The sequence below is a fragment of the Microtus oregoni genome, unplaced genomic scaffold, assembly GCF_018167655.1.
Source record: "Microtus oregoni isolate MIOR12 unplaced genomic scaffold, Mior012 000045F_ref0000178, whole genome shotgun sequence".
Classification (NCBI taxonomy): Eukaryota; Metazoa; Chordata; class Mammalia; order Rodentia; family Cricetidae; genus Microtus; species Microtus oregoni.
In genome coordinates, this window is record NW_024543219.1 from 382,071 (window position 1) to 395,850 (window position 13,780).

General features: G+C 45.9%; 1 protein-coding gene across 3 annotated transcripts in view; it reads left to right on the forward strand.

Annotated features, from left to right (window-relative positions):
* The window catches only part of Tnfrsf19 (TNF receptor superfamily member 19), an 87,473-nt gene extending 77,254 nt beyond the window's left edge, over positions 1-10,219 (forward strand). For all 3 annotated transcript variants that reach the window (XM_041634246.1, XM_041634248.1, XM_041634245.1), the window contains exons 6-10: positions 48-212; positions 1,212-1,337; positions 2,838-2,940; positions 4,294-4,678; positions 7,604-10,219. In XM_041634246.1, the coding sequence (XP_041490180.1) occupies positions 48-212; positions 1,212-1,337; positions 2,838-2,940; positions 4,294-4,678; positions 7,604-7,612 (788 nt within the window). In that variant the 3' untranslated portion in view covers positions 7,613-10,219. The remainder of the gene's footprint in view (positions 1-47; positions 213-1,211; positions 1,338-2,837; positions 2,941-4,293; positions 4,679-7,603) is intronic.
* Positions 10,220-13,780: the final 3,561 nt, after the last annotated feature.

The following is a 13,780-nucleotide window of genomic DNA, read 5'->3' on the forward strand; positions in this document are numbered from 1 at the left end:
CATGCTTGCACAGGGTGTGCTGACCTGTCCCTTCCTGTCCCTTTCAGGCACCAGCAAGGTGAACCTTGTGAAGATCTCATCCACAGCCTCCAGCCCTCGGGACACAGCCCTGGCTGCTGTCATCTGCAGCGCCCTGGCCACGGTGCTGCTAGCCCTGCTCATCCTGTGTGTCATCTACTGCAAGAGGCAGTTCATGGAGAAGAAGCCCAGCTGTAAGTCCACCGCATCTTCCCCATCTTACTGCAAACTGGGTTTGTGAGCATTGTCATGCAAGAGTCCACAAGAGACCTGGGTAAGACAAGAGTCACCCGCTATTTAGGATCCAAGGCACAGGAAAACAGGCCTCTGCAGGATTTGGGGGCCGCATACAGATGCTGACCAGGCTGTGATGTACCCAGGCTACAAGGCAAAAATAAAAAATTATCTATACCCCACATTCTTAGCAAGTTATTTTAAACTGTGTGTGCCTCTGTATAAGAAGAAATAGGAAGCCCCCCATTTACCATCGTTCAGCTTAACAGGTTTTTTTATGTTACGGAGGTCTGATAGCATATCTGTTAAGCCATCTGCTCCTCACTTTCAGCCCATATGCAGTAAATTACATGGGCACTGTTATAAAACAGGCTGGGCTGTAGCTTGGCAATAGAGCGCTTGCCTAACATGTGCAAGGCCCTGGGGTTTAATCCCCAGCACACACAGAATGTGGAGACCAGAGGCTGGAGAGATGGCTCCGTGGGTAAGAGCACTGGCTACTCTTGTCAAAGAAGGTTCCATTCCCAGCATCCACAAGGCAGCTTGCAGGAGTCTGTAAGTCTAGTTCCAGGGCGTCTGATGTCCTCTCCTCACCCCCATGGGCACCAGGCATGCATGTGGTGCATAGACAGACATGCAAGCAAAGCACCCTTACACACAATAAAATAAAAATAGTTTCAAGTGTGTATGTGCATGTTTGTGTGGATGGATAATGGCATAGGCTTTGCATTAATTGATTTTGCCCACTGTAGGCTAGCAGAAGTTTGTGATTAAGTTATTCTAGACCAAGCACCAATGTTTGGAAAATTGGCAAACAGAGTGTCTTAATTTTACAGTCAGTGTCTTGGGATAAGCAGAAGTATATAGAATAATAGCGCTGACTCACAAAAAAAAAAAAAATACGAACTGCCAGGCTTCTTACGGAGAAGTGTTAACTATGGGTGTCTCCTTTCCCCTAGGGTCTCTGCGGTCACAGGACATTCAGTACAATGGCTCTGAGCTGTCATGTTTTGACCAGCCTCGGCTCCGCCACTGTGCCCACAGAGCATGCTGTCAGTGTCACCGGGACTCAGCCCAGACATATGGTGAGTTGGGCCACGAAGGGTCCAGAGGAGCCAGGAGTGCAGAATGGGACTGCAAACAGGGCATTGCCAAGTCCTGCTCTTACTCTTCAGAACGGGTGGCAGTGGGTCACGGGTTGATTTTCCAGTCTTAGCTGACCGTGTCAGGACTCTCCTCTGCCCCACATTGGTCTGGGTGCCTCAGGTCTCTCTAGTATTAAGAAAACAGGAATCTCCACAGAACCCGGGACTGTGTTAGCAGCTGTCTAGGCAACTTGGCCATCTCATTTGGAGTGGGTTTCACTTACAGTCACCTCTGCCTGCTGTGTAGAGGTGGGGCCGACATCCTTGTGCCTCAGGCAGGGCTACTGTTGCTGGGATGAAACACCATGACCTTGGAGAGGAAAGGGTTTACGGCTTACATATAGGGCCACAATCCATCAAGGGAAGCCAAGACAGAAACTCAAATAGAGCTGGATCCTGGTGGCAGGAGCTGATTGCAGAGGCCCTGGAGAGGTGCTGGCTCCTCACGGCTTGCTCATCCTGCTTTCTTATAGAACCCAGGACCACAGCCCAGGAATGGCACCACCCACAATAGCCTGGACCCTCCCCCACCAATCACTAATTAAGAAAATGCCCTACAGGCTTGCCTACAGCCCCATCTCACAGAGCCATTTTCTCAAGGCTCTAGAGGACTCTAGCTTGTGTCAAGTTGTCATCCAACTAACCAGCACACCTTGATTACCTGGTTACTTCAAACCGATCACTAATGTGACTGGTTTCAATGACTTCGTGAGAAAGATGGATGAGGGATGTCCACACCAGGCTCTGGCCTTGCCTGCCTCTTGGTCTGTTGCTGGAAACAGTCATTAGGAAGAGTTGACCCAGGTGGAAGTGTGCCTCTGACCCAGCCAGGTGAAGGGGACATGGCTTTCTCTGCCTCCGGCTCATTGGCATCAGCCTGAGGTTTCTACTTCACGTCCAGCCCCAGGCCTCAGCAGGTGACCTCCTGCACATAGATCCACATGGCTAACAGTACTTCTGGTGTCAGTCTGGCCCAGGAGCCCTCTCAAGTGTCCTCGGTTTCTGGTTTGTCTGGGTATAGTGCCTATGACAATATCAAGTCATCTCTTAGACACTATTATCTGTTCTAAGGTACTCATACTCCAGGCTTGTTGGACTGGCCTCTTGGAATCGCCCTCTGTTTCTCTGTAATGCTGCAAGATGGACTGTCTCAGTCCTGTATGTCACACATAGAATGAGACTGTTTCACCCTTATCCCCCCTCCCACCTTCCTGACGGGTCTCATTGTGCAGCCCAGGCTGGCCTAAATCCTCTGACCTGCTCCAGCCATGACACCCATGCCCAGTTGTGCCTCTGTATCTGAGGTTTGCCTCCCTCCTCCTGCTAAGTAGTCACCCACATGGGATCTGTCACCTTCCCAAGGGGACCCAGGCTTAGCTGGTGTGAACAGGAAGGTTCAGGAGGAAAGCCCTGGGCCTCATGCTTTTCTGTCTTTCCCAGGGCCTGTTCACCTGATTCCGTCCTTGTGCTGTGAGGAGGCCCGGAGCTCTGCTCGTGCAGCCCTTGGCTGTGGGCTGCATTCTACTGCCACCCTTCAGGAGAGGTAACTGCTCCTCTAGTCAACGGTGTCATGCTCCTGTTTGCGTATGTGTATCCTCCTGGTGTAGCAGCTGTGTGGTAGACTGTAGAGATCTACTTCCAAAGCACTACCAGCGACTCCCGACTTCTGGGAACCCGAGGGGAGAGCTTCCCCTCAGGGGTTGCAGGGCCTGAGAGTGGCGATAACCTGTACTATTTTCGGGTACCTTTCTCCCCACCTGCTTTCTTTGTGTCTTACATTCATGTTCATGACATTTCTCTATTTCCACAAAATTTTGTTTTAAAGCATATCTGCGTGTTTCTCTGTGTGTGTACACACAGTGCCCGTGCCCCAGAGGCCGACCACATCACATCCTCCTGGGGCTGGGGTTACAGGTGCCTGTGGGTCTCCCGATGTGGGTGCTGGGAACTGAGCTCAGGTCCTCAGAGGCAGTGCGCACATGTGCTTAGCTGCTGAGTGGTCTCTCCAGCCTCTTCTGCCCCTGACATTTCTGTTAGGTCAATATTATCTCACTTAGCTGCTGAGTCCACTCTCCAGCCTCTTCTGCCCCTGACATTTCTGTTAGGTCAATATCTCACTTAGCTGCTGAGTCCACTCTCCAGCCTCTTCTGCCCCTGACATTTCTGTTAGGTCAATATCTCACTTAGCTGCTGAGTCCACTCTCCAGCCTCTTCTGCCCCTGACATTTCTGTTAGGTCAATATCTCACTGGTGCACTGTTCTAGAAAAATAATCCAGAGAGCTCGGTTAAGACCTAAGAAAGTGCAGGTATTAGACATTGGATATACTTGTATTAATTAGAAATACATACAAAATTGTTGTAGGAGCTGCGGGCTTCGTTCCTGCTGCCCCAACTTCCGGCCGCCTGGCTAGCTTATGCCCTAAAATAATTACACGGAAACTGTATTCTTCTAAACACTGCTTGGCCCATTTCTATTAATGTGTGTAGCACCATGAGGTGGCTTACCAGGAAGATTCTAGCCTATGTCCATCCTGGGTCGGAGCTTCATCAAGTCTGCCCTGGGGAGCAGTGGCAGCGGCATCTGAGCTCACTTCCTCTTCCTCCCAGCATTCTGTTCTGTTTACTCCACCCACCTATGTTTTAACCTATCAGGCCAAGCAGTTTCTTTATTTAATTAACCAATGACCTTCCTCCATCACAAAATCACTTTTAAGGTCAATGGAGTAGCTGCAGTTGCCACACTGAGGGAAATTTAAAGCAATAGTTAGCAGAATAGGAATTCTCGGCGTGTTAGTATTGCAGCCTTAGAGCCGAAATTATAGCTGAAATGCTGTTCTGTGCTAGTGGTTTCTGTCAGCTACACAATACTCACAGACCTTCCGGGTGTGTGTTCAGAAACACAGCTTCAGTGGCGGATGCAATGCCAGCTTTCTTCGGGTCTGTCTCCCGGTCCATGTGCGGCGAGTTTTCTGACGGCTGGCCTCTGATGCGGAATCCTCTGGGCGAAGGCTCTCTTTGTGACTCTTACCCTGAACTCGCTGGAGAAGATATTAACTCCCTCCATCCAGAAAATGAAAGCTCAATATCTCTGGATTCCAGTGGTGGGCAGGATCTGGCTGGGACAGCGGCTGCAGATTCTTCTGGAAACGTCACAGAAACTACTACTGACTCACCTAGAGTCCGGGAGCAGCCCCTAGCTCAAGATGTTCAAAGGACTCCAAGCCAAGGAAGTTGGGAAGGCAGCGGCAACCTGAACCTAGGCACACCTACGCCCTTCCAGGTAAGACAGTGATGGGTTTCAGAGTGAACTTGGCCATGGCCTGTGCTAGACTGCAGGGGTCCAAACTCTGTTCCTGCTGTGAAATCTGGGGAAGTAGACGAGCAATAGCTGTAATTTCCTATTTCTCATGCGTTACAGAGGACTGTTTGACAGTGAATCTCAAGTCTTTTTTTCCTAACCAACAGAAGCATTTTATGACCACACAAAGGGCATTCACACCTTAACTTGTCTTCTTACATCTGACGGCAGCGTTGGAGTGCTTCCTGACAGGGAGCTGGCCAGTGATGAAGACATCTGGCCGTCCGCCCCCATCTTCCCTGTTGTCAAGCGATAGTCTTAGGCTTGACACTCCCGAGCATTTATTCTGAGATCTCAGACTCCTCTTTCCCTGCTGTGCACTCGGCCACTGTCACCTGCTTGATTGCGTTGATTCACTGTTGAGTCTGGTCAGAAGCGGACAGGTGGTGTCGACCCGGGACCAAGTGCGTGCAAAGGATCTCCCTGCACAGACGTTTCAAATCAGGTTCAATGTTGCGGTGGTCAGGAGCAGAGGAGAGTAGATGGAGGGGGGGGGGGGCTTCCTGAAGCCACAAAGCAGGGAAGGTCTCAGGAGACCTGGCCCTCCCTCTGCATTCTCATCTGGGAGAGGATGTTACCTGGGCTAACTTGGCCTTCACGTTCATCAACACTTCCTTAAATGCATTGCTAGCAGAAATGGCGGTGAGAGCTCTGTGTAGCCAGGAGAGACTTCTTGCTGGTCTGATTTTGATCCATCCCATAATTTGCATACCACTGATGGCAAAGGCTAAGAAAGAACTCGAGAATTTCCCTAGTTGTGCAGAAACTTGTTGATAGCTGCTGAGTAAAACTTAAGCGCCGAGGAAAGGAAGCTGCGCAGAGCGGAGACCAAGCCCCTTGTCTGCCTAAGGAATGGCAGAGTACAGTACTCCACGGAATGGGTCCTGCCCAATAGCACCAAAGCCATCCACCCAACACCCTGTCGAGCTTCTCCTAGGCACCCTGTATTCTCTGCAGAACAAGGGCAGTTGGCCTGTAACTGATTCATAGGTGTTCAGAATCATGCTGGCTACTTTTATGTCAACTTGACACAGCAATGGTTGTTTTAGAAGAGGAAACCTGAGTTGAGTAAAACCCCCTGTAGATTCTCGGTGATTCAAGAAAGCAGGCTGATGAAGCCATTAGCAAACCAAAACCTGCATTTCTTGATTGATGATTGGTATGGGAAGGCCCAGCCACCCTGGATGGTGCCACCCTTGGCTGATGGTCGTAGGTTCTATAAGAAAGCAGACTGAGCAAGCCTGCTCCAAGGCAGTAAGCAGCACTCCTCCATGGCCTCTGCATCAGTTCCTGCCTCCAAGTTCCTGTACCATATGAGTTCCTGTCCTGACTTCCCTGGATGATGTACTTACCACAAGCTGTTGGTCATGGTGTTTCATCACAGCAATAAAAACCCACAGAAGAATCTTGCAAGAAAAGGGAATCACCTTTCCTCTCTGTTTTATAGTGCACAAAGAAGCAGGGTGTGGTTATTACACATCTATAATGTAAGCACTTGGAGATAGAGACAGGAGACACAGGAATTTAAGGTCATCTTTGGCTACATAGCGAATTTGAGGCCAGCCTGCGCTACACGAGCTCCTGTCTCAAGAAAACATGTTCACATACATACTTAGTTTCTATATAAACTGGTGTCTTAGTTAGGGTTTCCATTGCTGTGACAAATGGGAGCATCTATAAAACACTGCTGCCCCAGTGGCTCGGGGAACATTGCAGAAGAGGGGTGGAAAGACTGTCAGGGCTGGAGGACCAGAGTTTACTGTGAGACTGTGTCCAGACGCATCAGAAGCTACACCCATAAGATCTCACCATCGTGACTGCCCAAACACGAGAAGAACAAGGAGGCCACCAGTGAGCGTGCCAAACCGCATGGGGAGAAACCTGTGCACTTCAGGCAACCGAGGAAAGCTGGGAGTGGGAGAGGTGGTCCTCAGTGCACCAACTGATTGTCCAGTGCCAAACGGTCAGCCCTGAAAACATACATACAATTAGCATTATATGGACTCAACAGGTTCTATTTAGGAAAATGTATGTATATACAAATGCATATGTGGTCTCCGCTTTCTGCATATGATAAAATGAGGGTGGCTTGCTTCCTGCAGTGAAGTCAGCATCGGTTGGTCAACATATTTGGTAGAAATTGTTTCCCAGTGTTCAAACAGACTTCAGACCCTCTGGTTTCTAGATAGTCTCTTTACCTAGAAATGTTTTCCTTAGGTTTTCCTATGTTGCCAATGCAAATTAGTGATGAACACATTGCTAAGGGGCAGTGCATGAAAACAAGGTTCTAGGCCCTTCCAGCGGCATTCAGCTGGTCGATGCCTGGTCCCCTTTAAAGGGAGGCTATACTTTCTGTAATGCAACCCCTTGCCGAGGGTAATCGTCTTAAGAAGACTGTCTATTCCAGGGGGACCATTAAGAGCCATCCCAGTCCCTCTGTCTTTGCAAACATCCACCTGGAGTGGAAGACTGAGTCTCTGTGACTAAGGTTACAGATAGGGTGGCAGTGTTCACTGGCCACCTTCGTTTCTGGAGGTCATGAATTGACTTACCTACCGTCCTGAAACAGTGCCTGCAAATGTTTGAATGAGGTTGATGAGCCAAAAAAAAAAAAAATGTTTTTATGTCATTGTGATTAATATGGTTACATTGTCATTTTTCAAACACATACCGGTAATTGTGTTGTTGCAAAACTGCCCCTACTTCCTCAGAGGACGCGGTATGGGATGCTTGAGTGTGTGAGACTTATCTCAGTAGCTATGCACAGTCAGTTCTAGAACGACCACACGGCAGCTTTAACGGAGAAGACACCATTTTCTTCAAGCCTTTCCTCTGTTGTTGTTTTAGGATGCCTGAAGGCCGTCAGCCTGAAGTGGAGGTGTGGGTCTGGACACGCCTGTGTTGAGGCTTACAGAGTGAGCAGTCTTGACCTCCAAGGCTTCTGGAAGCAATAATAAAACTGAATCAAACTGGCAGCATTTTCAGCCTTTCAACCAGTTGCTTCTGAGCCAGCCCAGCTGTAAGCTGAAGCCCCAGCGAGAAGCAGAGGAGAGACTGTAGGCGGCCTCAGGACCCGCGCTTCCTCCCCAAACAAGAACCTCAGCTGAGGGCGATTTGAAGGGCCGATGGGTGGAATGTGCTGCCTGCGAAACGGTGGGCACGGCAGGACCCAGCCTGGCTCCTACTTACGTTATGGTGAATGTGGTTTCACAAGACCCGGAGTATAAACCTGCATGGACATTCTCTTACAGAAATAGCCCACTACCCTACGAAGAAGCTATGGCAGATTCCCTTCTTAGATTTTAGGTAGAGCTCTGGGGATTTCTATTGGAAAAAAGGTTACTTTCTCATCGGCAGTATGGTACACAGCAGTGGTTTGAAGGGGCTTTGTAGCCCTGCCCTCAGTCGTGGTTTGGTGAAGTTGACTGGCCTGTCCGTTACAAGCAGCTCTTTTGGCCTCTTCCTCATGAGTGTGTGACGCAGCTGACAGGATCAGCTGGCTTCTGACGTGTCTGTGAGTGTGGTCAGAATGTGGCACAAGGGGACGACGGGGAAAGGGCACTACCCTACTGCTCAGACCACCTACTATGCACACCTGAAGCCTGGCTGTGCGTGCTAGGACCGGTGACTGTGGAAACGCGTGTTAGGTCTGCACTGTGCAGAGCTTCCAAGGCCCAGATTCTTATATAGAAAGGAGATATTTATAAACATAGCAATCTGTGACCTGCACCTGAGCTCATACAAAAGGCTTCGGCACACCCAGTGTGCTACTGAAGGGTCCTTCAGTGAGAATCCAGTGCATATTAGAACCAGGCGTGGAAAAGTGTGGTTGACAGACAGTTTGGGGGAACAGGCTCTCTGGCGCCATGAATCTAACCAAGCTTTTGTAATACTCACGGTGTTCTTATGTGGAGGTGTTCTGTAAGGTGTTCCATCTTCTTCCATGATGGCATTTGCCTCCCAGAACAGTCTCTAAGGTTAAGGAAGAATTAGGGCGAGTTTTTCTCTTCAAATCTTTTGCCCTATGGCTTCCTTGAGCAGGATTTACTTGGTTTCCAATTTGAACTTACATCATCAGATCTGACCTCTGCCTCTCACCCCTTCACTGTTGCGCTCTCTGTTGCATTCACGCTTTAAACGGAGCCAGCTCTGTGAGCATCGGTAGATAGAATGCACTAGCAGATCCATTCTGAAGATGCCCTGCTTAAATCAGGCTCCTTTACCCGACACAAAAGCCAAACATTGAGATGCTGTTTTCCTAGATGTTTTTTATCTTCTGTCTCTCCCCATGGTTTTCTCTCTTTGTGAGACACGAGTAAAATTTAACGAGCCCTCTTTCTCTGGCCTCTGTCTATTCATGATTATAGCTTTTGATGTGTGTCTTCAGGCTTGTCCATATCTATTGCTTCTCATGACATCTGTTCTTTCACCAGATGTAGGAAGAACATAGAGTGTTTCATGATAGTCCACATCTGCTTTCATGTCCACGTGGTGCCCAGTCATAACCGATTGGTATTTTGTTTGTGTGTCCCCAATCATTGTGAGAAGTTGGCTTTAGGAAAATCATAAAATATTGGGATTTAACCAGCAGACTTCCATGAGGATGTAATCCGAGCTCCCCAGAGTGGCCTCCTCATAATGCACATGTGGGCGCCATTGTTTGCAACCCAATCATCTGTGTTATGACAGAGGGATGATCAAAGTCAGCGGGGTTGTGTTCCTTTATGTAACCTGAATATATTTTCCACATGCTGAGCCCTGATGGACTTCAAAGACAGACACTGCCAAGGAAAGCCAGACTGATTGGAAGTGAGACATTGGCCCTGAATTCCGAAACATCGCTCTCAATCAAAAGAGAAATGCTGCGGGTTAAATATTGATTTCATTTGATACTGTGCTTGGAAGATCCTGGATTATCATCAAAAAGGAGACTTCTCCCACTGGCCACTCTAGAAACATGCAATAGTTGTTTTTATACTCTATAAACAAGAGGGGAAAGCTGCAACCTGCACTCACGTTATTGGAACATCTTACAAGGCTGTTTACATAGGAGCTGGAGCGCTATGGTCAGAAACTGGTATAGAGAGGCATCCAGGCACAGGGGGCACCAGCGCCACCTTTCACGTGGCAAAAGCAAGGACAAGATGGAGACAAGGATTCTTGGATAAGTCAGGGCAAGTCATGTGTTTTCTATTTTGAATATATAGAATATATTTTGAATTGCGGGGTTTTTTACTTTAAGTTACTGCTGCTGTTACTTAGGATAAATACTGCTGTCTATGTTGGAAGAAAAAGAACAGAAAAGGACAAGAAACAATCATTGCTTTTAAGATACTTTGTATCAGTTTAGATTTTATCACGACTGTTTTATATACTGGAATTTATAAATTGTAAGTTATCGCTTTCCAATACAAGCCTTTTTTTAATGCTTCTTAAGTTGTGAATAAAATTGATACTTGTCATTCTTAGTTACATATGAAGTCAGAATGATTTTGTGGTTGTAATTATATTTTACTTACTTCAAAAATTCATCCGAGTATAATAAATCATGAACAGTGATGCACAAGTCACAGTGAGGGCACACACAGACATTGTGAGGGTGAAAAAGAGTCACTGTGAAGGTCACACAGTCATTGTGAGGGCACATAAGTCATTGTGAAGGTCACAAGGAGTCTCATAAAGGCTACACAGCCTCTTTGTGAAAGCACACAAAGTCATTGCTTGGATCATAGAGAGTCATTGTTAAGGTCACAAAGAGTCGTTGTAGAGGTTATACAGTCATTGTAAAGGTCACACAGTCATTGTGAGAACACCCAAAGTCCTTGTGAAGATACGCAGTCATTGGAAAGATCACACAGAGTCATTGTCAAGGTCATATAGAGATATAGTGATAGTTACACAGTCACTGTGAAGTCAGACATAATCATTCTTAGGGCATATGAACTCATTATGAGGTCACACAATGTCATTGTGAGGCCACACAGAGTCATTGTGAAGTCAAACAAAGTCATTGTCAAAGTCACAATCAGTCAAATTTTATTGTGAGAGTATGGTATGATAAAGATCACAAAGAGTCATTGTGAGGGTGCACAGCCTCATTTTGAAGGCATGGAAATCATTGTGAAGTCACAAAGACTCATTGTGAAGGTCATACATAGTCACTGTGAATATTACATATTGTCATTATAATGTTGAACAAAGTCATTGTGAAGATAACACAGTGTCTGAAAAAGAACACAATGCAATTTTGTGAATTACAGAGTCATTGTAAGGACACACATACTCATTGCCTGTCTGTTCACACATAGTCATTGTGAGGGCACATAAAATCATTGTGAGCATCACAATAACTCATTGTGCATCTCACACAAAGTCACTGTTAAGGTCATACAGAAAGCATGTGCATGACACGAAGAGTTATGATGACACGGTTCATTTGAGGGAATCATTAACATCATTAACAGGAAATGACAAAGTCATTATGAGACGACACAAAGTCCTTGTGTGGGCATAGAGAATCATTATGAAGGCACAGAAGTCACTGAAGGTATATGATGTTATTGTAAAACTCACGAAGTGTCATTGTGAGTAGCACATACTGAAGAGCATACAAGTCATTTGAAGATCACACAATGTCATTGTATCACAAAGAGTCATTGTGAGGCTCACACAGAATCAATGTGGTGGCACACAAAGTCATTGTGAAGGTCACACTGAGGCTCTGTGAAAGCACAGTCATTAGGAGGGCACATAAATTATGGTAAAGACACATTGATTGTGAAGTTAATGCAAACTCCCAGAGAGAGCACTATGAGTCATTGTGAGGATATACAAAGTTACTGTGAGGGCACATAAATGATTTGAAATGCTCAGAGTAATTGTGAAAGTCACAGAGTAAGTATGAGGGCACACATAGTAATTGTAAGGTCGCACACAGTCATTTTGAGTACACAGAGAATCATTGTAAGGGGACACAAACTCATTGTGTCACTCAAGAACTCATGAAGGACACAGATTCACTGTGAAAGCACACAAAAATCACTGTGAAGGTCACACACAATCATAGTTGGGGCACACAAGTCATTGTGAAGATCACAAAGTGTCATGATGTCACATATAATCATTATAAGGACACATGAAGTCACTGTGATGGCACGAAACATCATTGCGAAAGGCTCGCAACATCATTGGAAGAGTCACAAAGAGTCATTGTCATGAGACCATGAAGTCATTAATGAGGGCATGTAAGTCGTGAGGATCACAAAATGTCATTCAATATCACACAGATTGTGATGATGTACGTAATTACTGAAGGCACACAGAGTAACTGTGAAGGGCACACAGATTCATCAATGGTGCACACAAATTACTATGAATGTAAAAAAAGGCATGTGGGGCAGGGGAAATACACAAAGTCCTGAGAGAGCACACAATGTCATTATGACTTATACAGAGTCACTGTGATGGCACAGAGAGTCATTATAAGGGCACAGAAGTCAATGTAGTAACACAAAAAAAAATTGTGAAGGCCACGCAAAGTCATTGTGAAGACTATACCAAGTCATGGTGAAGGTCACACAGAGTCACTGTGAGGACACATATACGAGATTATACTCATAAGAGATTAGACAAGTCATTGTGAAGGCACATACAAACATTTTGAGCATCAGTAAGTCATTGTGAGTATCACATTGTGAGCATACAATCATTATGAGCACAGACCAATCATTGTGAGGCTATGCAAAGTCATTGTAAAGGTCACAGAGAGTGCTGTGAAATCACACAGAGCTCTTTTGTGGGCACAGAGTCATGAAGGTATAGAAGTCATTATGTATACACAAGACATCATTGTGAAAGTCATACAAAGTCATTGTGAACATCACAAAGAGTCATTGTGAAGACCACAAATAATCACTGTGAAGACACGTGGTTATTTTGTGGATATCAAAGAATGATTATGTACAATCTCATTTTGAATGAAGACAAAATCATGAGGGCATACAAGTAATGTTATGGGCCCAAAAGTCATTATAAAGGCATGCACAATCATTGTGAGGGCACAGAAGTAATTCATTATGAGGGTCACTATAGTCATTGTGAAATTCTCTTAGAGTCAATTTGAGGGCACATTACTCATTGTGAAGGTCACACAGAGTCAGTATGACAGTCACACAGTCTTTGTAAAGGTGGCCAACCATTAAGAAATTTACACAGATTTATTGTGAGAGCACCCATATTCCTTGTCAAGGGTTACAGTGAGTCATTGTTAGGGAACACAAAGTCATTGTGAGTGTCAAACTGTGTTATTGAGAAGGTAACACAGTGTCAAAGTGAGATCTCCAACACATATCAGGCCACTCATAGTCATTATTAGGGTGCTTAGGATTATTATGAAGATCAAAATAAGTCATTGTGAAGGGATTCATTATGAGAGTATACATACAAAGTCATTGTGAAGGTCACATAGTCATTGTAAGGACACAGAGACATTGTGAGGTCATACAAAGTCATTATAAAGGTCCACAAGTCATTGAAAGAGCACAAAGTCAGGTGTAGGTCATACAGTCATTATGAGGGTCCCCATACCCATTTGTGAAGTTCACACTGAGTCATTGTGAAAGCTTATAAAGCAAATAAATATGGTTGTAAAACTGAGTTATTGTGAAGATCACAGAGGGTCATTGTGAAGGTCACACAGGGGCATTGTGAAGGTCACACAGGGTCATTGTGAAGATCACACAGGGTCATTGTGAAGGTCACACAGGGTCATTGTGAAGATTACACAGGGTCATTGTGAAGGTCATACAGGGTCATTGTGAAGGTAACACAGGGTTATTGTGAAGGTCACACAGTGTCATTGTGGGTATAACATAAAGTCATTGTGAGGGTATTTGTTTTCGTTACTGTTCAATTACTGTGAAGAAATACCATGACCAAAACAGCTTACATAAGAAAGCATTTAATTGGGGACTAGCTTACAGTTTCAGAGGTTGGTCCATGATTATCACGGCAGGGAGTGTGACA